At 41.5% G+C, this 23,833-nt stretch overlaps 1 protein-coding gene across 2 annotated transcripts in view; it reads left to right on the top strand.

The window, feature by feature from the left end:
* Positions 1-403: 403 nt before the first annotated feature.
* Positions 404-23,833, top strand: part of Rimklb (ribosomal modification protein rimK like family member B) — a 28,789-nt gene continuing 5,359 nt past the window's right edge. The window contains exons 1-4 of one of the 2 annotated variants that reach the window (XM_052719818.1): positions 404-516; positions 12,898-13,123; positions 18,000-18,230; positions 20,829-20,915. In XM_052719818.1, the coding sequence (XP_052575778.1) occupies positions 12,949-13,123; positions 18,000-18,230; positions 20,829-20,915 (493 nt within the window). In that variant the 5' untranslated portion in view covers positions 404-516; positions 12,898-12,948. Of the gene's footprint in view, positions 517-12,668; positions 12,775-12,897; positions 13,124-17,999; positions 18,231-20,828; positions 20,916-23,833 lie in introns of those variants that run through there. The other variant, XM_052719819.1, reaches the window with a different exon arrangement.

Below are 23,833 nucleotides of genomic sequence, written 5' to 3'. Positions count from 1 at the left end.
GAGTGCGGCGCCGGCGGGGGGCGGGGCCGCGCGGGTCCTCGGCTCGGGCTGGGGGGGGGGGGGCGGCGGCTCGGTCGGTCTGGGGGACGCGGGGCGGCCTCGCCGGCGTCGCGCGCTGAGCGTGAGTGTGAGTCTGTGTGTGAGTGAGTGAGAGCGGGGTCGCGCGCGCGCGACGGGCGAGTGAGGAGGGGGAGCGAGCGAGCGAGCGAACGAGCGAGCGGCGGCGGGGCGCGTGTGAGCGTGTGGGAACGAGGAGTGCGGGCGTGGGGGGAGGGGGGAGGAGGGAGAGGCCGGCCGGCCGACCCACGAGGCCGTGAGAAAGTGGGCGAGCGGGCGAGGACGCGCGGCCTGGCTGCGGGAGCCGGCGGCGGCGGCGGCGGCGGCGAGGAGAAAGGAGGCGGCTCCCGGCATCCCGCCCCCCTCCCCCTCCTCAGCGGATTTCCCGCGGCCCGCGCTTGCTCCGAGGCGGCGGCGGCGGCCCCCGGCCGGGCAGACGAGGGAGGAGCCGGCGGCCAGGTGAGGGGGCAGGCCGCCCCGCGACGGCGACGGCGACGGCGGCGGCGGCGGCGGGGGGCGTGGGCCGGGGGCGCGCCCTCGAGCCCGAGGCTTCGGCCGCGGCGCGGGGGCGGGCGCGCCGGAGGCCGGTGGTGGTCGCGGGGTACCCGAGTCGGCGGGGAGCGAGGCGGAAGCCGGGAGCCGCCTGCGTGCGGGAGGGGGGCGGGAGGCGGCGATCGCGGCGTGAAATTCGTCTGCCTTCCCCCGTGTCGCCGAGGGGGTGTGGTAAGCCTGGGAATGCTCGCCGTCCTCAGGGGTGTGGTTGTCGCCGCTGTCCCTGAGTCCTTCGAAGAATTCGACGTGACCGAGGCAGGAGGATGCTGTGAGCCTCACCCTGATGTGACTGTGTCCCTCCCAACGTGTAAAATGGAGAGTAGCGAGCAGCTATTTCCATTTTTTTTTCTTTAACAGCCATCTGAACAATAAGGGTGACCAGATAATTGAAGGTTTGACTTGTAGTAAAATACTCTCCCCCACCCCCCACCCCAAATTCCCGATAGAGGACAACTTCAGTCTTCATAATTTGATGTTTCTCATCCCAGGGTTTTGTAATCCCCGTATTCTGTCTGGTTTGTATTTGTGAATAGAGATGAGGTGTTAATTCTGTTTTTATCAATGGGGTTTTTATACTAACCAAGCTGTGTGGAACTTGAATGTAAATTCTTTCAATGTAATTTTATTTTCCCAGAAATTGCCTACAGCTTTTGTTTTCCTAGTGTTTCTGAAGTTGGGTTAAATTCCAAATCTATGTGGAAAGTGCATCAGTTTACTATGAAAGGTTTCTCTTTTTTTGTTGCCTTTTTTTCTTTCTAGACATTCTTAATTACTAACCATAACCAAGAAGATTTAAATGTCATTAAGTCTCTTCCTTTTCACAATGGGTAGCTTGAAGGTTATTTTTCCTGTTGTTTTAGAATCATCTCTTAAGCAATTAATTGACAATACCTTTTAGGATACTTGGACTAAAAGAAGGGAATTTCAGTCATGGAGATTAGAGATTTAACCCTTTATCTTTTTAAAGAGGCCATTGTTGATCTTTCCTAGTGGTTCCTTGGTTACTTGTGAGACGTTTTGAAGTAGCATGTTTATTCATTGTCTGCTCCTTTTGTGTACCATTGTTTTGTTAGTTTCGCAAACTTTCCTCCATGTCCCATTTCCTTCTGTTTGTTGGTAGCCCCCTTAGGTGCTGGAATCCATGTGCTTTGTCTGATTCTGACAAAACAGCTAAGAGGTGAAGAGCAAGTCACATACAGTCCTCCACTAGGTCAAGAGCCACTGCCACGGAATGGGCTAGGGAGCACAGTACCTAACCTAAATTTAGCCCATTGCCCACCAGCTCCCATCTGGCTTCTGTTAGTTTGTACTGGACAGTGTTATGGGAAACCAGTTTTGAGTCTCCATTGAATATACTCACTTCGGTAGTTGCATGGGGGTTGAGGGAGGGGAGAATGGCAATAGGAAATTACCCCCTCTCATTTCCTCGTTGACAGTTGGACCACTGGGCCCTGTTGAGGCAGGGGCTGAGGACAAGGAACAGAGTTTCTCCGCTTTGGAGAAGCAGGAGTAGCTTTCTTTCTTTGCTTGTAGGGAGCAGGTATAGCAACTGAAAACTGAGCAAAAAAGTGGGTGGAGGAAAAACTATGACGAAGTGTGAAGAGTGAGAAAAACCAAATATAAAGGGAATGAGTTTTCTTGTAAGTTGTGATTGTTGTTTTGGGAGCTCTGTAATAATGTGGACTCCTGGGGAGCCTTTGGCAGGTGAGTTTATAGAGTATTCTGTAAATGGGATTAAGTCATAAACATTAAAAAATTACAATCGTTATGCTACTTTAAAATCTGAGGGAGAAAAATGTTATCTGTGCTGACATGCAGTTGTACCAAGAGAAGCTGAGTAAGATTAGGTGCAGTGTTAGAGAAACTGTCTTTCCTTCCTTGGAATTTTCTTCTTGTATTAAGATTAACAATAATAATAAGGAACCTCCAAAAATATCTGTACATACGTATTTTAGATCTACGTGCCACATGTATCTGTACAGTTTAGGTTTGTAGAAAGGACTTTTTGCTGGTAAATGCCAGACTGTTTAACGTTTTCCAGTATTGCCTTCTCAAAATTGGCTTAGACACAAAAGCTGCAAGTAAGCCACCCCATTCCCTTAGAGACTGGAGTGCATGGAACCCCATGTGCTTTTTTCCCTCCGTTTACAGAAATTTTGGTTTTGTTCTTCCAACTTGAACTGTTAAGACATTTCAGGGGGACTGGAGAGATGGCTCAGCAGTTAAGGACACTGGTTGCTCTTCCAGAGGTCCTGAGTTTAATTCCCAGCAACCACATGGTGGCTCATAACCATCCATAATGAGATTTGGTGCCCTCATCTGGCCTGCAGGCATACATGCAGGCAGAACACTGTATACTAAATAAATAATTCTTTAAAAAAAAAAAAAAAAAGTAATCCCAGCACTCGGGAGGCAGAGCCAGGCGGCTCTCTGTGTTTTCGAGGCCAGCCTGGGCTACCAAGTGAGTTCCAGGACAGGCGCAAAGCTACACACAGAAACCCTGTCTCGAAAAACAAAAACAAACAAACAAAAAAAAGACTATTTCAGGATCACATATATGATAATGGATAGTGGCATCAGTCTATTTAAAGAATTTTTTTTTTTTTTGAGACAGGGCCTCACTGTACAACTCTGGACTGAACTCATTATATGGACCAGGTTGTACTTGAATTCTGCCTCACAGGTACTGGGATAAAGGATATGTGTCACCATGGCAGCTACATTAGCCTTTTTTTTTTTTTTCTCCCCCAGTGCTGAGGATTGTACCTGGGGCTTTGTGAATGTTAGGCAAACTATCACTTGCCCCTTCTCATTAAGATAAATTGGAAAAATAAACTATGAACATTGACAGTATATTTTCTTTTTTTTTTGTTAGTGTAATACCTACATGAAGCAATTTAAGGGTTTAATTTGGTTTATAGTTCTAAATCAGTGGTTTTCGATCTTCCTTATGCTGTGACCTTTAATACAGCTCCCTCATGTTGTGGTGACCCCAACCATAAAATTATTTGATTGCTACATCGTAACTGTAATTTTGCTACTGTTATGAATCATAATGTAAATATCTAATATATGACCCCCCAAAGGGGTCACAACCCACATGTCCAGAGCCGCTGTTCTAGGGGATACTGCCCCTCATGGTGGAGAGGCATGGGGGCATTGGGTCTGAAGTCAGGAAGCAGAGTACAATGAGTGCTCGTGTTTATTGTGTCCTTATTCAGATCTGGACCCTAGCACGTGTAGTTTTTCCCTTTTCAGTTAAACCTTTTTTGGAAACATCCTCATAGACACACTCAGATGTATTTCCAAGGAGATTCTAAATCCAAGTCAATGAAGGTTAACCATTTGTCTGGTATTTGATTTGTATTTCACATAGCCAACTCAAAACAGATTTATTTTCAGTTTTTATGTGTCTGTGTGGGTGCTCTTAGAGGCTCGAAAAAGTTGTCAGATCTGGAGCTGTAGTTAACAGGTGAATGTGAGCCACACTCCTCCGCATGGATGCTGGGAACCAAAACTCTGGTCTTCTGTAAGAGCAACAAGCTCTCGAAACTGCTCAGCTGTCTACAGCCCCCAAACACACTCTCTTGAAATTTTATCCCTTAACTTGGCCATCTAATGTACTGTGCTCTGTCACCCACTGGGGGTAACAGCAGAGAATAAAACAGGTGAGTTCTGTCTTTGGAGTTTGTGGTCTAGTTTCATTGTTCACGGTACTTGTTTTTGTTTTTGAGACAGTTTCTCTGTGTAGCCCTGGCTGTCCTGGGACTCACTCTGTAGTCTTTAGACCATTCTGGCCTTGACCTCAGAGATCTGCCTGCCTCTGCCTCCACCGTCTGGCTGATGAGGTACTTTTTAATCTGTTAGTTCTCCTAGTAATGTCAGTAGAGTATCAAATTCTCACAAGTTACGTACCAACCGAATCGATGAGTTGGCTAGACAGTCTTGTATGTTTATGTGCCTGCTTAATTTTACTCCCACAGAATGCCAGTGTGTTATGAATTGTGACAAGAAAAATTAAAGCTACTCATCATCTAAGTGCTTCCTACTATCTTCTGTACCTTTTCCCCCTTCTGATGCTACTAGCTAGCTTCATGCTCTTAACAGCCATAAAGTCTGAAACAAAAACAAGGAATTGTTGGGTGCTGTAAGACCACACACACACACACACACACACACACACACACACACACACACACACACACACTAAAAAAAACCCTGCATTTTGGATGGGTGGTGGTGGCACAGCCTTTAATCCCAGCACTCTGCCAGGCAGAGCCAGGCGGATCTCTGTGAGTTCGAGGCCAGCCTGCAAAGCGAGTTCCAGGAAAGGCGCAAAGCCACACAGAGAAACCCTGTCTCGAAAAACCAAAACAAACAAACAAACAAAAAAACAGCAACTGCATTTTGGAAGCCTGTGTAATTTCCCCCAATAGTATTGGTAATTCTTCCCTAGATGTTTTGGAGTGCTCAGTTTTTAGCTTATTCCATTGACATATAGTTCAGTCATCCTGTTGGACTCCAGTTAATGAGTAGCTTTCACATTCCTTATCAAAGCACAGTAATGTCTGGAAAGGAAATTTGGGGGGGAAGTTTGGCATTTGTCTTAAACGTGAGGACCTTTGAGCTACACTGTGCATTGTATCTCAGAAACTTTTGAAACTTTGTGCCATCTTCTATAGATACTTTGTAACAATCCTCTATTAAGCAAACACATTGGAATTTTTGTTTTGATTTTAGAGATCTTTATAGTTGGCTATAGATGATAGACCAAAGGCTGGGAATTTAGTAATGAAAGTTTAAGTAAAAGGTAATGTTTTTTCTGATTAGAGTTGGAAGTGTGTAAAAACTTGTAGTTCGCTTAGGGTTTTTATTTTATTCTAAATTTCTTGTATTACAGTAAACACTTTACCAACTTTTTAAGCGTAAAGTTTGTTTAAGGGCACTAAGGACATTCATTGTACACAATCACCATTTATTTTCAGGATCTTTCCTGCAGAATTGAACCTCTACCCATTTGATGACAGTTCCTTGTAATGTAGCCCCTTGATAATTACCATTCTACATTCTGCCTCATGATTTTGACTAGTGTGGGTATCTCATACAAGTAAAACCATGCCTTGTTCTGTAATTGTCATATTTGATTTAACATAATGTCCTCAATGTTCATTCAAGTTGTAACATTTATTAAAGTTTCATTTTTTTTTTTTTTTCGTTTTTCGAGACAGGGTTTCTCTGTGTAGCTTTGCGCCTTTCCTGGCACTCGCTTTGGAGACCAGGCTGGCCTCGAACTCACAGAGATCCACCTGGCTCTGCCTCCCGAGTGCTGGGATTAAAGGCGTGCGCCACCACCGCCCGGCAAGTTTCATTTTTATAAAGATGTATTAATTTTTTTACCCTATGTGTATGATTTGCCTGCGTGTATATGTGTACGGCATATGTGTGGTTCCCAGTAGAGGCCAGAAGAGGGTGCCAGAGCACCTGGAACTGGACTGAGAGCAGCAAGGGCTCTTAACTACTGAGCTTCCAAATTTAATTTCTTTTTAAGACTGAATTTTTTTTGTACACACCCACCCCCACACCCACACCCACACCCACACCCACACCCCTTTAGCCTGCTTATTCATGTGTCAATGACATTTAGGTTGTTCCTGCAATGTAGCTGTTGTGAATAGTGAATGCCAGTGTGCATGAGGTATATAGACACCTATTTAGGATCCTGCTTTTTTTTCTGAGTTGTAGCCTAAGCTGGCCTCAAACTCATCATCCTGCCTTAGCCTCCCTTGTGGTGGGAATACAGGTGTATATCACTCACTATACACACTGCTTCATTATGGTGTGGGCTTGCGTTTCCCTTAGTGATGTCAAGCTTCTTATTCATAGCATTTAAAAAATGGTTTATTTTAGTTGTGTTTATGTGTTTATTCATGGGCTAGTCAGAGGACAACTTTTGGTTAGTACTCTCTTTCCATCCTGGGTTCCAGAAATGGAAGTTGGGTCATCAGGGTTATGGCAAGTGCTTTTATTTGCCAGGCCCTTTTGCTGGCCCACTCAGTGACAGTGTAACATCAGATTGTGTTTGCCTTTGCTGACACCATGTCTTGTTCTCTGTCTTCAGTTGAGTATTAGGTAGATATTTAGTATCATAGATATTTAAATATTAATATATAGTGCTTAATTGACTCCTCACTCTACCCACTTGTTTTCTTATTTTTAGTTTATTTGGAGTTGTGATTAATTTTTGAGATGGAAGTTTGTTCTTTCTATTCTATACATATTTGTTCCTACTTGTCCTCACACACCTCCCCCTTCTCTGTCCCTGCTTTCACCATTAGCCCCTCTTCTGCTTTTATGTCACATGCATTTATTACCCTCTCTTTTCCTCCCTACCCCTTACAGATTTCATCTTCCCTTTCCATGGTCTCCTTTATAGTTCTATGACTCCTTCCATATGTGCACACATAAAAATCAAAACCTTGGATCTTCATATGAGAGAAAACAATATTTGTCTTTTTGAGTCTGGTTTATTTTATATAACATTCTAATTTCCAGTTCATTTTTTCTGTAAATGCCATTTTTTAACAGCTGAATAAAATTCCATTGTGTGTGTGTGTGTGTGTATCCCATTTCATTATTGATTCATCTAGACTTTGTTTCATTTCTTAGCTCCTGTGAATAATATAGTTAATAAACATGGATATGCAGATATCTCTGATAGGATTTAGAGTTCCTTGGGTATATATCCAGAGTGATAGAGCTAGGTCATATAGTACCATTTTTTTGTTCGGTGGTTGGTTTTTTTTTTAAACCTTTGTACTGTTTTCTGTAATTGCTGCGCCAGTTTGTATACAATAGTATACAGTAGAGAATAACCATTTCTCTCTTCACCTTATCAGCATTATTTGTTACAGTTTCTTTACTTAATAATCATTCAGAAGTAGTCTTTTTTTGTTTGTTTGTTTCGAGACAGGGTTTCTCTGTAGTCTGGAACTCTGTAGACCATAGTGGCCTTGAACTCAGATCAGCCTGCCTGCATCACCACTACCCAGTCCTCAAAAGTAGTTTTCATTTGCATTTCCCTGATGATTCACAGTATATTGGCCATTTTCGTTTCTTCTTTAGAACTGTCTTCAGTTCATTGGTCCTCACAACCTCCCACCCCCCCCCCCCCTTTTTTTGAGACAGGGCCTCTCATTAGCCAATTTATTGATTGGAAAGTTCTTTTTGTTGTTGTTTTGCTTTGTTTTTCAAGACAGGATTTTTCTGTGAAGCCTTAGCTATCCTGGAACTCATTCTATAGACCAAGTGCTGGGATTAAAGATGTGCCACCACTGCCTGGTGATTGGAAGTTTTTTTTTTTAAATTATTTTTATTTGTATTTATGAGTGCCTGCCTGTATGTATATTATACCACGTGTATGCTTAGTGCTGGTAGAGGCCAGAAGGCATCAGACCCTCTAGAACTAGAATTATGAATGGTTGTGAGGCACTATGTGGGCATGGGTAACTGAACCCATGACTGCTGTAAGAACACATGCTGAGCCATCACTTTAACCCAGGGTGTGTGTGTGTGTGTGTGTGTGTGTGTGTGTATGTATGTGTATGTGTATGTAAAGAACTTTCGAAGTTCTTTATACAGTCTAGATATTATTATCTGAAGTATAATTGGCAAAGATTCTCTTCCATTCTGTAAGGCTGTCTTCTTTGAATGTTTCTTTTGCTCTAATGCTTTTTAATTTCCATACAATCCTGTTTGCTACTTCTTGTGCTATAGGGATCCTTGTAAAGTTCTAACTTAATATTTTGAAGTGTTTCCCCTAACATAAGTCTCAAGAATTCCTCTTAGAGCACTGGCAGACCCCAGTTTAAAGATGAATCTGCTGGGCCTGGTGGATGCTGAGCTATATCACCAACGCTGGAATTTTTTTTTTCCTTAAATGTTTTCAGTTCTTAGTTGAATCACTAGAATGTGCAGATACAGAGGGCTGATATATTAAAGAATGTTTGCATAAATACAATTAGACCATCTGGCTTAGAGAACCAGTGGAGGAGCCTGGTGGGGTGGCACATGCCATTTATTACAACCCGGTCTACATAGCAGTATCCAGGCCAGCCAGGCCTACATAGTGTGACCCTGTTTCCAGAAAAAAAAAAAAAAAAACCAGCAAAAAAACATGGTTGGCATGATAAATGAACAGGAAAGGGTGCTTGCTGCCAAGTCTAGCAACCTGAGTTTGATCAGAACCCACATGGTAGAAGGAGAAAACTGACTCTGTTGCATTGTCCTCTGTATGAGTGCATTAACACAGAAATATCCTTTCCAATAAATGTAATAAAAATACTCCCAAGTTATAGTGTGGTCGTGCTAGAGTATGGGTATAAGAGTATACCGGGCATTTCTAGTATGATACAGACTGCTAGAGGAAGGAGGAGTGCAGAAAAACAGCTTTGTCAAACCTCTCAGCCCAGAATATACTAAATGGGTAGGTCTAGAGTATATTTTTCAAGTAATAGGAAGTATAGGAGAATAGATTAACAGTGAGGTGGTGCCCAAGGGCAGTGCTAAAATATTCTGGGTGTATGATGAATGAAGAGACTAGTGAAATTCAGGTATCAACAAAAATAAAATCAACGTTGTGTGCATGTGTGCCTTTGTGGAAGTAGCAAAGGAAAGATGGAAACAAATGGTGACTAAGCTTCTGAATTGAGTATCATAGTTAGGCTAGGTATATCAGCCAGTGCTGGCCAGAAGAAAAGAGTAAATATATGAATGGATGATTGTAATGGATCGTAAAGTTGGTAAATCCAGATCTGTAAAGATGGCTGACTGTCCATAAACACATGAGTTGGAAGTTGCTGCATTAAAGCACACTACGCGAGTTGGAGGTGTAGAGGAAATTTGGGGACTTTTTTTTGTGAGACCCGAGTCTTTGCATAGTTTTTGCACTTAAGGAAGGACTGCTTCAGTGCAAAATTCTTAATCCAGTTGATTGGATGAGGCTTTTCCACATTTTGGAAGATAATCTTTTAAATCAATAGATTATAGCTGCTAATCACTTATACAAAATAACTTGAACATACAGAGCAGTATATGGTCAGACAGATGGGCATTATAACCTAGCCAAGCTGGTCTAAAAATTTTAATGGTCACAATGGGGGTGTGTGTGCAGAATATAGGTGCTAAAGCAGATACGTAAATTAAGAAATTATAAGCTCAATGAGGCAAGAGAGGATGGCATTTAGTTAAGGAAGCCCAGTAACTTCATTTCAGTGGGATTTGAAATTCAGTCATGAGCTCATAATTGGAATGAGATACTTAGGTCTGTATTTCAATAACTGCTGAAATCTGGATGAAAATGACATTTCTAGGTAGTAGAAAATGGGTTTAGAATGAAAATCTGAGATTTATGGACAGGAGAGCTGTCAGAGACAAAGGGGACTCTTGAAGGAGTGCCTGAAACGCAGCACATCGTTTGTTCATCTCCACAGGCCAATCTCGCTCCCATTTCTCACACAGAAGTGGATGGCATCACTTGGACAAGATGGTAGCCATTTCGGATTGTTTAAATGGTATTAGAATTTTATTGTAGATTATAGTAGAGTGACATACAAATTCGGTTCCATAATGTACGGCCATCCCTTTCTATCCAGTTGAGGACTGGAAACATTTGAATAAAAGTCTGCATTGAATGTGTTTGACATATACAGGCATTTGGATATTTGGTCCCTAATTGATGGCACTATTGGGGTATGTTTAGGAGGTGTGGCCTTGCTGAAGGAAGTATGTCACTAGGACAGGCTTTTGGGAGTATTAGAGCCTTACTTTATTATTCCCCGTTTGCTCTCTCTGCCTGTGACCCAACATGTGAACTAGCTTGCTACTCCAGATGCCATTTGCCACTTCGACACTGTGGACTCTTAGCTCTCTGGAATCCTAAGCCCTAATATACTCTTTCTTCTAAAGTTAGTTGCCTTGGTCATGGTGTTTCATCATAACATAGAAAAGTACCTAGTATACCCAGAAATAAGGTATATGAGAGAATGTTCATTGGTTATAGGTAAGCACCATTCCATTTTATATGAATGACGTCAGTTTTTAGGATTTTGTATGCTAGAGAGTCTGAGTGGTGGCTCCTTGAAACAAATCTTCCTTGGTTGCTGAGGGTTGAGTGTATATTTTTCTTACCTAGCCTTTATTTTTAGATTCTGAACTCATGTATTAGAGCATTATATGGAATGAAAGATTCACTTTAAATTTATTATTTTTTATGTGTTCTTTGCACCTTGTGTGTGTACCTGTCGAGGTCAGAAGAGGACATCAGAAACCTGGGACTGGAGTTACAGATGATTGTGAGCCTACATTGTGTGGGTGCTGGGAATTGAACCTGGGTCCTCAGTAAGAACAAGTGCTTTTAACCAGAGTTGACTCTCCAAGCCAAGGAGTGCAAGTTTTTTTTTTTTTTTTGCTTGTAGAAGTGTTTTAATATCTTCAGAGAGTACATTATGGCTCCGTTCCCTCTTTTCCTCCCTTCAGCCCCATCCTGAAAGGTTTTGCTAGTGCTCCTGAACCCTGTCATCCTCCCCTTCTATTTCTTTTTTCCTGCTTGAGACCACACACCCTGGGAGAGGGAGGGGGATGTGGTATTCTTGATTTACTTTTTATTTTTTGTGATGTTACAAAAAATAGTAGTGGATAATCTCTTTGTGTTCATGAGCTCTGTTTTCATGAGCTCTGTGTGTCTATAAGGTTCAAGGATTTTAACTTTGAATTTTGAGAACATTTGTTTATTAAGAAAATAGTAAGAATTAGAATGCTAAGCTTTAGATCCTAGAATGTTTTAGTTGAAATTATTTGAAAGCTAAAAAAAAAAAAGTACTTTTAGCTCTACTGTAGTGTGAGAATTAAAATTTTGAGGAAATAAAGTCAAACTCTAAAAGTACTTTTAAGAAGAGTCTAGAGCTATGGTGACATTTGCCTGTCTCCCAGCACTGGGAGATGGGGTTGGGGCAGGATAGGGCAGATTGAAGTCAGCCAGCTTAGCTACATACTGAGATCACTTCTTTAAAAACAAATCTAGGCCGTCTGAAACACTGAAACAAATGGCTTTCCCATGATGAAGGAAATAAGTGAAGAACTTAATTTCTTGTTTTTTTGGTTTTTCGAGACAGGGTTTCTCTATGTAGCTTTGCGCCTTTCCTGGAACTCACTTTGTAGACCGGGCTGGCCTCAAACTCACAGAGATCCTCCTGCCTTTGCCTTCCAAGTGCTGGGATTAAAGCCGCGCACCACCACCGCCTGGCATAAAAATAAACTTAATGAGTTATCTAGTGATGGGGAAGTGGGATAATATTGTTAATGACTTTTAATAATTTATTTATTTTTATTTTATGTGCATTGGTGTTTTGTCTACATTTATGTCTGTGTGAGGGTGTCAGATCTTGGAGTTACAGACAGTTGTTAGCTGTCACGTGGGTGCTGGGAACTGAACCCGGGTCCTGGAAGAGCTCTTAACCACTGAGCCATCTCTCCAGCGCCAAATATTGTCAATGATTTTAATATGACCCATTTTTATACCAGGAAGGGAATTGGATTTTATATTATCATTAATTTTTTTTAGATTTATTATGCATATGAGTGTTTTGTTTGCATGTACGTCTTTGTACCATGTGCATGCCTGTTGCCCACATGTGACACCCTTTCATAAGAAGGTATTGAGTGGAACTGGAGTTATAGATGGTTGTGAGCCAGCATGTGAATGCTGGGATTGAACTCAGGTCTTCTTTAATAACAGATGTCAACTGTTGAGCCATCTTTACTAAGAATTGGAGTTTTAACAAAAGGGATGAAACAGGGAAACTAGAAATAGGCAGTCAGATTAAGTTCTAGACAGAATTAATATGATGTTAATATAGGGAAATCGTAATGGAAGTATGCTGTGTATCCTGTTGTGCTGCCAGCTTCCCCAGGGGAAGATGGAGAAATCTTTCTTGAGGATGTCCATATTTTTAGTGGTATACCAGTAGGGAGAAGGCATAGTATTTCTCCTTTGTTTTTGTTTGAAACAGGGTTACTGGGGCTGGCCTTAAATTCTCTGTGCAGCTAAGGATGACACTGAGTTCCTGATTCTCCTGTGTCTGCCTCCCTCCACCCCCGCAAAGTACTCAGGTTAGCTGGAAGTGTTTCTCTCCACTTCTTGTTTGTTTAGTTAGCAGAAAACTACATTTATTTGTGAAATCTAGAAATATGTATGATTTCATCAATCTCATGTGTATTTTCTTTTCCATCTAGATAAAATTTTATATTTAAATAATCCAGAAAAGGAAGAGCAAGCAGATCGAGATGTGTAGCTCCGTGGCTGCCAAGCTGTGGTTTTTGACAGATCGACGAATCAGAGAAGACTATCCGCAAAAAGAGATCTTACGAGCTCTGAAGGCCAAATGTTGTGAGGAAGAATTGGACTTTAGGGCTGTAGTGATGGACGAGGTGGTGCTGACAGTTGAGCAAGGAAATCTGGGTAAGGCTATACAAGTGCTCTTTCAGATTTTGTTTAGAATGCTGTGAGTTGAAATTCTGGAATAATGAGGAGACGTGAAGTCATAACAGCCTTATCGTAAGTGCCATCACTTACAGGTAGTCTGTTTACAGAGACACAGGAGCACTAGTATTTCCTAAATTATAGTATGTATGGAAGAGTGGAAAGGAAACTAGAATAAAAACTTTGTAGTTTTATGAAAATTTAACTATCTGCCAGGCATGGTGGCACATGCTTTTAATTCCTGTCTCTCTTTTTTCTCCTGAAATCTCCTCGCTGTCTTGGCTCTATAGACCAGGCTGGCCTCAAACTCAGATTCATGTCTGCCTCTGCCTCCCCCGAACGCTGGGATTAAAGGAGTGTGCCACCATTGTCCAGCTGAGAAACCCTGTCTTAAAAAAAGATAAAATAAATAAATAAATAGTTTTTTACTTAACTACAAAATTTAAATTCCTTTTACTTATCTACAAAATTTAAAGTACTTGTAAGGAATTTTGTAATTCACTAATGGGAATTCTGTTGATTAATTAGTTTCCATGTGATTCTTATTTTCATTTTCCTTTAGATAATATCTGCAGCATTAATTGAAATAACTTATTACTTTAAAAATGCCAGTAGTGGTGTCTGCACACCATTAATCCCAACACTTGGGAGGCAGAGGCAGGTGAATCTCTGAGTTCAAGGGCAGCCTGGTCTGCAAAGAGAGTTGTAGGATGGCCAGAGCTGTTAGACAGAGAAACTCTATCTCAAAAAAAAAATACAAAACAACAACAACAAAAAGGATTTGACTCAGCTGGTGATACATGTATTTCTAGTGTTTCACATGTGTTCAGAAAATAGCCTGGGCATGGTGGCTCATTAGAATTGAGGCCAGAGTTCAAGGACAGTATGAGCTACAGAATAAGAAAAAACCTATCCCTACAAACAAAAATAAATATAATAAATAAGTAAATAAATGAACCAGTTGGTAGCCTTTGGTTTTCTAACATTTAAAAATATCTTCTAAGTAACCAAAATTTGGGAGGTAGACCTGGGCATCACTCTGATGGTTAGTGGTGTCAGCTTCACAGGATCTAGAATTTCCCAGGAGATGCGCTTCTGTGCTTCCCTGTGAGGCGTCTTCTTAACTACGTTAGTTCATCTGGCAAAGCCCACACTAACCGTGGGTAGGCCATTCCTTGGGCAGGGATCCTTCATTAATGGACCTCTTATGGATCCAGACATTTTTAGTCTTGTACACTTTCAATATTTTTAGATTATTTTATTTTATGTGCGTGGGTGTTTTGTCTACATATTGTGTGTGTGTGTGTGTGTGTGTGTGTGTGTACACCATGTGCATGCCTGGTGCCTTCGGAGGTCAGAAGAGTGCATTGGATCCCATGTTGGTGCTGGAAATTGAACCCTGGTCCTCTGCAAGAGCAACAAGTGTGCTTCACTGCTGAGCCACCTCTCCAGCCTTTTATGCTATATTAAATGCCATCCTCTTGTAGCGAGGTAATGAAACAGCTTTCACAGAACTCTCTTCTCTCTCTCTCTCTCTTTTTTTTTTTAATTAAAAATAATGTTCTTCAGGATTTTCTCCTTTGGAACATTTTCCTCATTATATGCCTAGTTACAAAGCAACAAAACAAAAAACTATAGTGTAACCCTAAACTGGAGTTCGTTGGCTCAACTTGCCTGTGGGTTTCTGCCCTTGGGCTGCCAGTTTTATATTTTTCCTGCTTATCTCTTAGTTTTACTGACTGTGGTTTGGACTTCAGGCTCCCTGATTCATTTCAAAGCCACTGTTTGATAGCAAGTCTCCTTGTTTTCAAAATTGACATACTTGGGTCAAACTCTTGTGTCAGCTGGCCTGTCAGTAGAAAGGAGAATGAAAACAACCTTCATCAAACAAGTGGTTGGTTTCCATTCTGCTTGCTTATAATGTGGGATATTGGAGACCAGGCCACCTCATTTCTGCTTGCTTATAATGTGGAGTATTGTAGACTAGACTGCTCTGAAACATCTGATCCCCTACTTCATCCCTCAGTGCTGAGATTAGTGGCATGGGGTACCTCTTGTGGCCCTCCTAGATGTAATTTATATGGTATTTGCTGTGGGATGGTCTGTATGTCAAATGTGTTGCTGATTGGTCAATGAATAAATCACTGATTGGCAGTGGCCAGGCAGGAAGTATAGGCAGGACTAACAGAGAGGAAAATTGAGAGAACAGGAAGCTGGGAGGGGAGACACTGCCAGCCGCCATCAGGATAAGGAAGATGTAAAGTACCGGTAAGCCACAAGCCACGTGGCAAGGTATAGATTAATAGAAATGGATTAATTTAAGCTGTAAGAACAGTTAACAAGAAGCCTGCCATGGCCATACAGTTTGAAACCAATATAAGTGTCTGTGTTTACTTGATTGGGTTTGAGCGGCTTGGGACTGGCGGGTGAGAGAGATTTGCCCTGACTGTGGGCCAGGCAGGAAAACTCTAGCTACAAATGGCGCCCAACGTGGGGCAAAAGTTTCCACCTAAAAACTGAAAAAAGAGTCTAAAATGGAGCTAAAAACAGCTTCCTAATTGTCTCTCTCAAATGAGCGGCAGCTGCCGGTTTGAGCTACTGGCGGGTTCCTAGCGTGTGCGCTCGACCTGCAGTATGGCGGGAATGAGGCCTCTGCAAATGACACATTAAGCTACATTATGGATTTAGCCTTTGCTAGTACAAAACAAAAAAAAAGAGGTTTTGGGGCTACACGCTGCTTGGATAAAAACATAGACCCACGATAGCTCCCAGAGCTGGAGGAAAACTACGGTACCCGCCGCCGCCATGTTGGGAAGCTGAGGTGGGCGGAGCCAGCGGGCACAGCTGCTGCAGCTTAAAGCAATAGATTCACAATAAGACAGATTCAGATGTAATAGTTTAAAATGTGTGTAAAATATACGTAGGCTTGAAAGAGACAAAAAAAGGTGATATATACAGTATAAAAACAAATACATGGTTTTAAAAAATAAAGTCTTTAAAGAGACAGTAAAATTAATATAAAAAATAAGCCACGTAGAGATGACTATTACACAGAGAGTCTGGATTATGTTGTCTTTGGGATTCTTAACTACAGAGAGATGTTTGATTGTAAAGGAAGCTGAGTTAAACCAGTACGTATATTTTAAAGATACTTTGACTTCAAAATTTGGATGTAAGGATATGTTGCTTTGGAAAAGAGTCTCTTTTGTTTCCACAAAAAGCAAGAGGCTATGGATTTGTTCCAGAGTAAGATACATCAGGTTTGACCAGCCAAGACCACCTGAAAGGTCTCCGATGACACCATGGCCCAGATGATCCAACATCCAGAACCGTTTCAAGGCAACTGGCTCAGACGATACACCCTCATGGACTACTCCATAATCCTATTCTTTGTGTCCCCATAAGATACAGCGCCCCCCTCCAGCAGAAAATAGTAAGAGAAGCTACGCCCAAATTCCCAAATATACCAAGCTAACTTTGGAGATATGTAAAGGTTAAAACCTTCCTTTTTAAGAAAAGAAAAGGGGAGGTGCTGTGGGATGGTCTGTATGTCAAATGTGTTGCTGATTGGTCAATGAATAAATCACTGATTGGCAGTGGCCAGGCAGGAAGTATAGGCAGGACTAACAGAGAGGAAAATTGAGAGAACAGGAAGCTGGGAGGGGAGACACTGCCAGCCGCCATCAGGATAAGGAAGATGTAAAGTACCGGTAAGCCACAAGCCACGTGGCAAGGTATAGATTAATAGAAATGGATTAATTTAAGCTGTAAGAACAGTTAACAAGAAGCCTGCCACGGCCATACAGTTTGAAACCAATATAAGTGTCTGTGTTTACTTGATTGGGTTTGAGCGGCTTGGGACTGGCGGGTGAGAGAGATTTGCCCTGACTGTGGGCCAGGCAGGAAAACTCTAGCTACAGGTATTAATATTTTTTATGAGTTTTCTGCTCTGAAATGGCGCCTGACATTAATTTGAGGAAAAGTCATAGTTATTGTTTAAAATACTTCTGTTTATTTTTCAGTTACATGAATTTATGCTACATATGAATTATACTTCTTGTTGCCATCCTGTAGTTTTTGGATAATCTCTTTTAAAAAAAAAAAAAAAAAGAAGAGCCGGGCGGTGGTGGTGCACGCCTTTAATCCCAGCACTCGGGAGGCAGAGCCAGGCGGATCTCTGTGAGTTCAAGGCCAGCCTGGTCTACAGAGTGAGATCCAGGAAAGGCGCAAAGCTACACAGAGAAACCCTGTCTCGAAAAACCAAAAAAAAAAAAAAAAAGAATTTACTTTTTATTTTTGGATGATTGCCATGATTACCAAGTTCTGAGATTAATTTCTCTGCTAAGTCCAGTGTAGTGAAGTTTCTATCAAAGACTTCTTTTAATTAGTGTTTTCCATATGTACAACTTTTTGTTTGTTTCTGTCTGTTCCTGCATGCTTTCTGCTTTTTCCATAGAAAGTCTTATACTGGGGCTGGATTGATGGCTCAGTAGTTAAGAGCACTGGCTGCTCTTCCAGAGGACTTGAGTTCAATTCCCAGCACCCACATGGCAGCTCACAACTGTCTGCAACCCCAGTTCCAGGGGATCTGACACCTTCACACCAATGCACATAAAATAAAGTTAAATTATTTAAAAAGAAAGGAAGTCTTACACTGTCAGTCATAGTGCTTTCACTCTAGCCTAGGCTGACTTGGAACTCTGTGCAGCTCAAATTGGCCTAAAAGTTGTGGGGATTCTCCTGTCTTAGCCTCCCGTGTGCTGGGGTCACAGGTGTGAGCTCCTATGCCCAGCTTCCTCTTTTATATTGCATACTCCTTCCAGTGATTTTAGCTTCATTTATTATTTTTTTTCAGGTCTACGGATCAATGGAGAGCTAATCTCTGCCTACCCACAGGTGGTGGTAGTCAGAGTTCCAACCCCATGGGTGCAGAGTGATAGTGATATCACTGTTTTGCGCCACCTAGAGAAGATGGGGTGCCGATTGATGAACCGACCTCAAGCTATCCTGAACTGTGTTAATAAATTCTGGACATTTCAAGAGTTAGCAGGCCATGGTGTACCTCTGCCAGATACTTTTTCTTATGGTGAGATCACAAATGAGAATGTATAATTGAGGGGGAGGGAGCCTAGAGAGATGACTCAGCAGGTAGTCTTCTTGTGAAGAGTGCTTGCTTCACAAACATGAGAATCTGAGTTCAGATCTCTGGCACTCAGGTAAAAGATGGGTATGGCCATGTGTCCTGTAACCACAGTGCTGTGGATGGTGGACAGGAAGATCACTGGGTGTTGCTGGTTGTCAGCTCCACTTTCAGTGAGAGACCCTGTCTTGGGGAATAAAGCACTTTCTAGTGATGGAGCAAGACACCTAGCATCCTTCTGATGTACACATACATTAATGCATGCGTCACACACAGAGAGAGAGAAACATAGTAAAGTGTTTGGTATTCCATATTTAACTGATAGAATAAATAACTGGTGCTAACTATAACATTTAAACAAGTATATCTCTGTTCCAATAAAACTTTCTTGTAAAATCAAGCAGTAGGCCAGAAATTAGCCCATAGGCCTTGGGTTTGAGGTAAGAGACAGCTGTTTGGTATTTCTATTTAATGTCTTTGTTATCATTTTCATACTCTTTAAGAAAATTACCTCATTAAAGAAGATGGGCAGTATGCTTTAAAGTAGCACTTAACTGTTCTCTGACAAAGGGTCATTTTAAGTCAGTTTGATGTGCATTAATACTAAAGTGAAATATAGTAATTTGTACAGCCAATAAATTGAATCCAATCCTTTTGGACTTGATCACCTGCCAATAGCAAATGTGTCACAAGAGGCACATTTTGAGTAACACTGCTATAAATACTATCATGCTAATTTTCTGCCCTTCCATTTGGAAAAGAGTGATATGCTTTTCTTTATTTCTTTGTTACTATTTTGTTTGTTCAAGGCTGTTGGCTTTGAACTTGCTGTGTAGACCAGGCTTTCTTCAAATCCTCCATCCCCTGCTTCTTTAGTGCTAGAATTACAGGATTGTACCACCATACCCAGCTTTCTACAAAAATATAGTTTTCTACAAAAGCATTTCTTCAAATAATGTTTAATAGAATACTTGGAAATTTAATGAGGTTTTAAAATGAATTTCTTGTCTTACTATAAAGAATGGAACCCCATATGAATGCGTTGATATAATTACTGCTTTTAGTATTTACACAGGACAAAATTAGTGTGAATCACTTAAAAGCTGATTTTCTAATGCTCTTGGGGTTTTAGTTTGGGAAGAAGAAAAGGGCTCACTAACCAGTAAATTGTGCCTTTAATGGTGAGGGATTAAAATTTTTAAGTGGATAATCTTAATTCATTAAATTGCAAATTGTTCCTATTGTACTGATGTCCCCAGGCCTTTTCCTGTCTTAGTTTTTTCTGTGATCGTACTGATTGTTTTTACACTTACAGACATTTCCCCTCAGTTTGCTGCTCTGTCATTTTCTTCTGAGCAGTGGAAGCAGAAAGACACAAGTAAGAGTAGCCAGACGTGGAATGAATGTGTCTTTAGTCCCAGCACTTGGGAGGCAGAGGCAGGCAGGTCTCTTTACATAGCAAGTTCCAGGACAGCCAGGGCCACATGGAGAAACCCAGTTTCAAATAACCAAAAAGCAAAACCATACTGGACCGAGTGGTACAGGCCAGTAATCCCAGCTACACAGGGGGTGGAGGCAGGGGAATCACATGTTAAAGCACAGCTTGGACTACAGAGTGAGTTCAGGGCCAGTTTGGCAACTTAGTGAAACTTTGTTTAGAGTAAGAAATGAAAAGAGGGCTGGAGATAGAGCTCAGTTGATCTTTGGGTGCTTAGCATAAATGAAACTGGGTTAAATCCCTGCTGCTGCAAACAGAAGCACTGACACTAGAACAGATGTGCTCATGGGATATAACAGAGGACTCAGACTCATTTAGTACAGCCGTCTGACTCTCAACAGAAAGAATGGCCAAGAACGTGCATTGGAGAAAAGACAGACCATTGCATGCTGGGAATCTACATAGCCACAAGTAGAAGAAACTAAATCTTTATCTCACCCTGCAGAAAAATCATTTCAGAAGTGATCAGAATCTTAGTGTGAGACCTAAAACCATGTAACCACTAGAGGACTTTAAAACACTTTAAGACATAGGTGTAGGTAATTAATCTCTCTCTCTCTCTCTCTCTCTCTCTCTCTCTCTCTCTCTCTCTCTCACTCTCTCACTCTCACTCTCTCACTCTCTCACTCACTCTCACTCTCTCACACACACACACCGTGTAGTTCTTAAATTTTAAAAATTATTTTATGTATATGTATTATTTTATCTGCATGTATGTCTGGGCACCAGGTGAGTGATGTCTGTGGAGACCAAAATGGGTGTTGGATCCTCTGCAGCTGGAGTTTTGGACAGTTGAGAACTGTCGTATGGGTGCTGGAAATTGAACTAGGTCATCATGAAGAGTAGTTAGTGCTTTTAACTACTGAGCCACCTCTCAAGCCCCCAATGGTGCTGTTTTCAGTGGATAGTCATTTATACGTAATTTTTTCAAGACAAACAGAAATTAGCCTGTCTTTTGCTTTACCTCCCTCCCTTGTCCTGTGCTTTAAAATTGGTCCCAGCATACTTTTGGTATTAATCTTAAATTTATTTTGTACTCAAACCAGGTGGCCATGAAAACTTTGCTAAAATGATTGACGAAGCAGAAGTGCTGGAGTTCCCAATGGTGGTGAAGAACACTCGGGGTCATAGAGGTGCGTAAAATTTGTGGATATGGTACATAGTTTTGAAATTGCTTTTGTAAATTAACAATTTAAGAGCAACCAACAAGTGTTTGAGACCACAAACGTGTAAAAGATTTCTACAAGTTCACTTTGGTGAGATGCAATTTCTGTTTAGAGGTTATGGTAGAGATAAAACATACGTGACTAGATCTCAACTTAATGTTTCATTTCAGCAATACATAGTCTCTTAATTTTCTTAACACAAGCTCATTTGGCACTCTCCAAGGCACAGTGAAATTAAAAGCATTTTAAATCTTAAAATATATTTTTCTGCCCTGAGTACAACTTTAGATGTAAAAAAATGAAACTGAGTTGGCTAAACTTTGAGTCTTCAAGTTACATACCTGTATCATAAAACTGAGGTTAGGAATTTGTGCAGAGAGTTAATCATTGTCCTGGGTTATCAGCCAGACCTAACAAGAAAGACTGGCACAGCAGTTAGGTTGCTTTGCACCTTTAACCTTGGTTCAACAAATCAGACAGCTGGCTAGTCTGTCCTTATGAACTAGACTGCTTTTTCTAGGAATAGTTTATCTTAAAAACCATTAGCAAGGCACCTGGTCTAATCTAAAACTACTTTGAAGCTAGTACCACTTAATTGTGTCCAAGAAACCTTTGACTTTATATCTTAGCATAAAGATTAAAGAAATTTGAGCCAGCCTGGCTCCTGGTTAATCAAAAATTTGAGCTGTGATTAAAGCAGCTTCTTAGTGGAACTCAATAGGCCCTGACTGTGCCAAAATTATACAGTATCTTCCTGAAAATCCACAGATATAAATATGTCCAGTAGATGAAATGTAATGGTGAGATAGCTACATTACAGATAGTGGGGGACTCTCCACATATAAATGCATCATATCAGATACCAAAGAAGAGCATGTGGCAGCAACAATATGAAATCACAGCATAAGCAGAAGACATTCTGGAGTCTATGTTCTCATAAGCTATGCTTGAATCAGACATTCCCATCAGAGAGTTGAACTTCTGGTGGGCTGACACCTGAATTTTAATTGCCATCTGCTGTTCCTCTAGCATGTCTATTGGCTACCAGCATATTCCAGTTCCCAGTAGTCTTTATTGCAATCTGAAACCTCACGAGCATTGTCAATCTGCTTTTGAGTTCCTAGAGCTGACATAATGAGCTTATCTCTAGCATATGTCTTCCTATGTTTCCAAACTCTTCACAAAACAGTCCAGAGGGTTTCTGAACCACTTCATCAGGAGCAGTCACAGCAATGAGCAAATACTTGGTACCAGTTTCTGTATTACTCATTTTCCCATTACTGTGATAAATTCTTGACCTCAACATCCAAATTCAGGATAATATTTTTGTGTGTTTTTACCCTCAGGCTCAGAGTGTTCCTTTATCAGCAGTCCATCCAGCCTTCCTCACTCCTTCCCTCCCTCCATTGCTCCCCTCCCTCCCTCCCTTCCTTCCTTTCAGTTTTTTTCAAGACAGGGTCTCTCTGTGTAGCCCTGGCTGTCCTGGAACTCAGTATGTAGGCCAGGCTGGCCTTGAACTCAGATCTGCCTGAATCTGCCTCCCGAGTCCTGGGATTAAAGGTGTGCACCACCACCACCACCACCACCACCACCACCACCACCACCACCACCACCACCACCACCACCCGACAAACAATACATCTTTCTTTACTAATAATTTTGAGAATATTATTTTGCTGGGTCTTTTCTCTGGATCTCTGTCTGGTTGTCGTTTCCCAGTATTTATCAGTATATTGTATAACTCTTTATTATCTTTGAAGAACATAGTTTGCAGAAGCTTGTACTGTGGTAAGAGACTGCCATAGTAGGTTGGCTAAACTAAGGTTTGTTACCTTAAGATGTCTGAGCTAAAAGTGTTAGCTCTGGACCATTTTATGCATACCCTCCTTTGCCTTTCTCCAGCCCCCAGTTGTTGGCCATTCTCTCCATGTACAGGACTCAGCAGACATCCGTCACTGTTGCAGTATTTGCAGCGCCTTTCTACTCTTGGTGTTTTCCAAAGCTGGCCTCTGTTCCTAGCACAGTTGTCTGTTCTAGCCAGAATGCTTCCTATCCATTGCTTTTGCAGCCACTCTGGAGCCGGTGTGATTCCTGTTGCTGTGATAGGCACTTCTAAAGAAGTTTTAGCAGAGAATATAATAAATTCAAGGATAAGACATACATAGTACCTTGACTGGAACACATGGATCAAAGTTCAGCTAGAACCATTGACTTTGTTGTTTATTTGGCTTCTCTAATGTGATAGCTAAGGATCTGGGGAGACTTATGGTGAATGCTCAGTAAACAAAGAAGCTGCATAACCTTCTGTGACTTAGCGCTAGAAGGCAACAAAAAGGAACACAGAATCAGTCCTCCAAAGAAGAACTTACAGCATATGTCAGAACGAGGTACCTCTGGGACCAGAGGAGAGATGGTTCAGGGGTTAAGATTAAGAGCACTGGCTGCCCTTCCGAAGGAGCTGGGTTCAATTCCTAGCAACCACATGCAGCTCACAACAGTCTTTTACTCCAGTTCCAGGTTATCTGACACCTTCACACAAACATACATGCAGGCAAAACTCCAGTGACCATAAAAAAAATAAATTATTTAAAAAAAAAGACGTACCTCCATTGGAATAAAAATAAATAGAGCAAGGGACAGATTGGAGAATTCAGAAACAAATTAAGTCTATGATACTGCTATGTTACTGTATTGTAATAATAGAATGTTAATATATAATAATTTATGTGTATTTTAACTCAGAGGAAAGGGGTTTGCTAAAGAATGAGGTTAACATTGGCTAACCTTTGGAGGAATACAATGTAGATCCTCTTTCTCATAAACCCAAATGGAATAGTTCAGCCACAAGAATTTGTCTGGGGAAATAATAGATGATTATTAAGTTT

The sequence above is a fragment of the Peromyscus californicus genome, unplaced genomic scaffold, assembly GCF_007827085.1.
Source record: "Peromyscus californicus insignis strain IS unplaced genomic scaffold, ASM782708v3 Scaffold_6__1_contigs__length_162567912, whole genome shotgun sequence".
NCBI lineage: Eukaryota > Metazoa > Chordata > Mammalia > Rodentia > Cricetidae > Peromyscus > Peromyscus californicus.
This window is presented reverse-complemented; position numbering and strand designations above follow the sequence as displayed.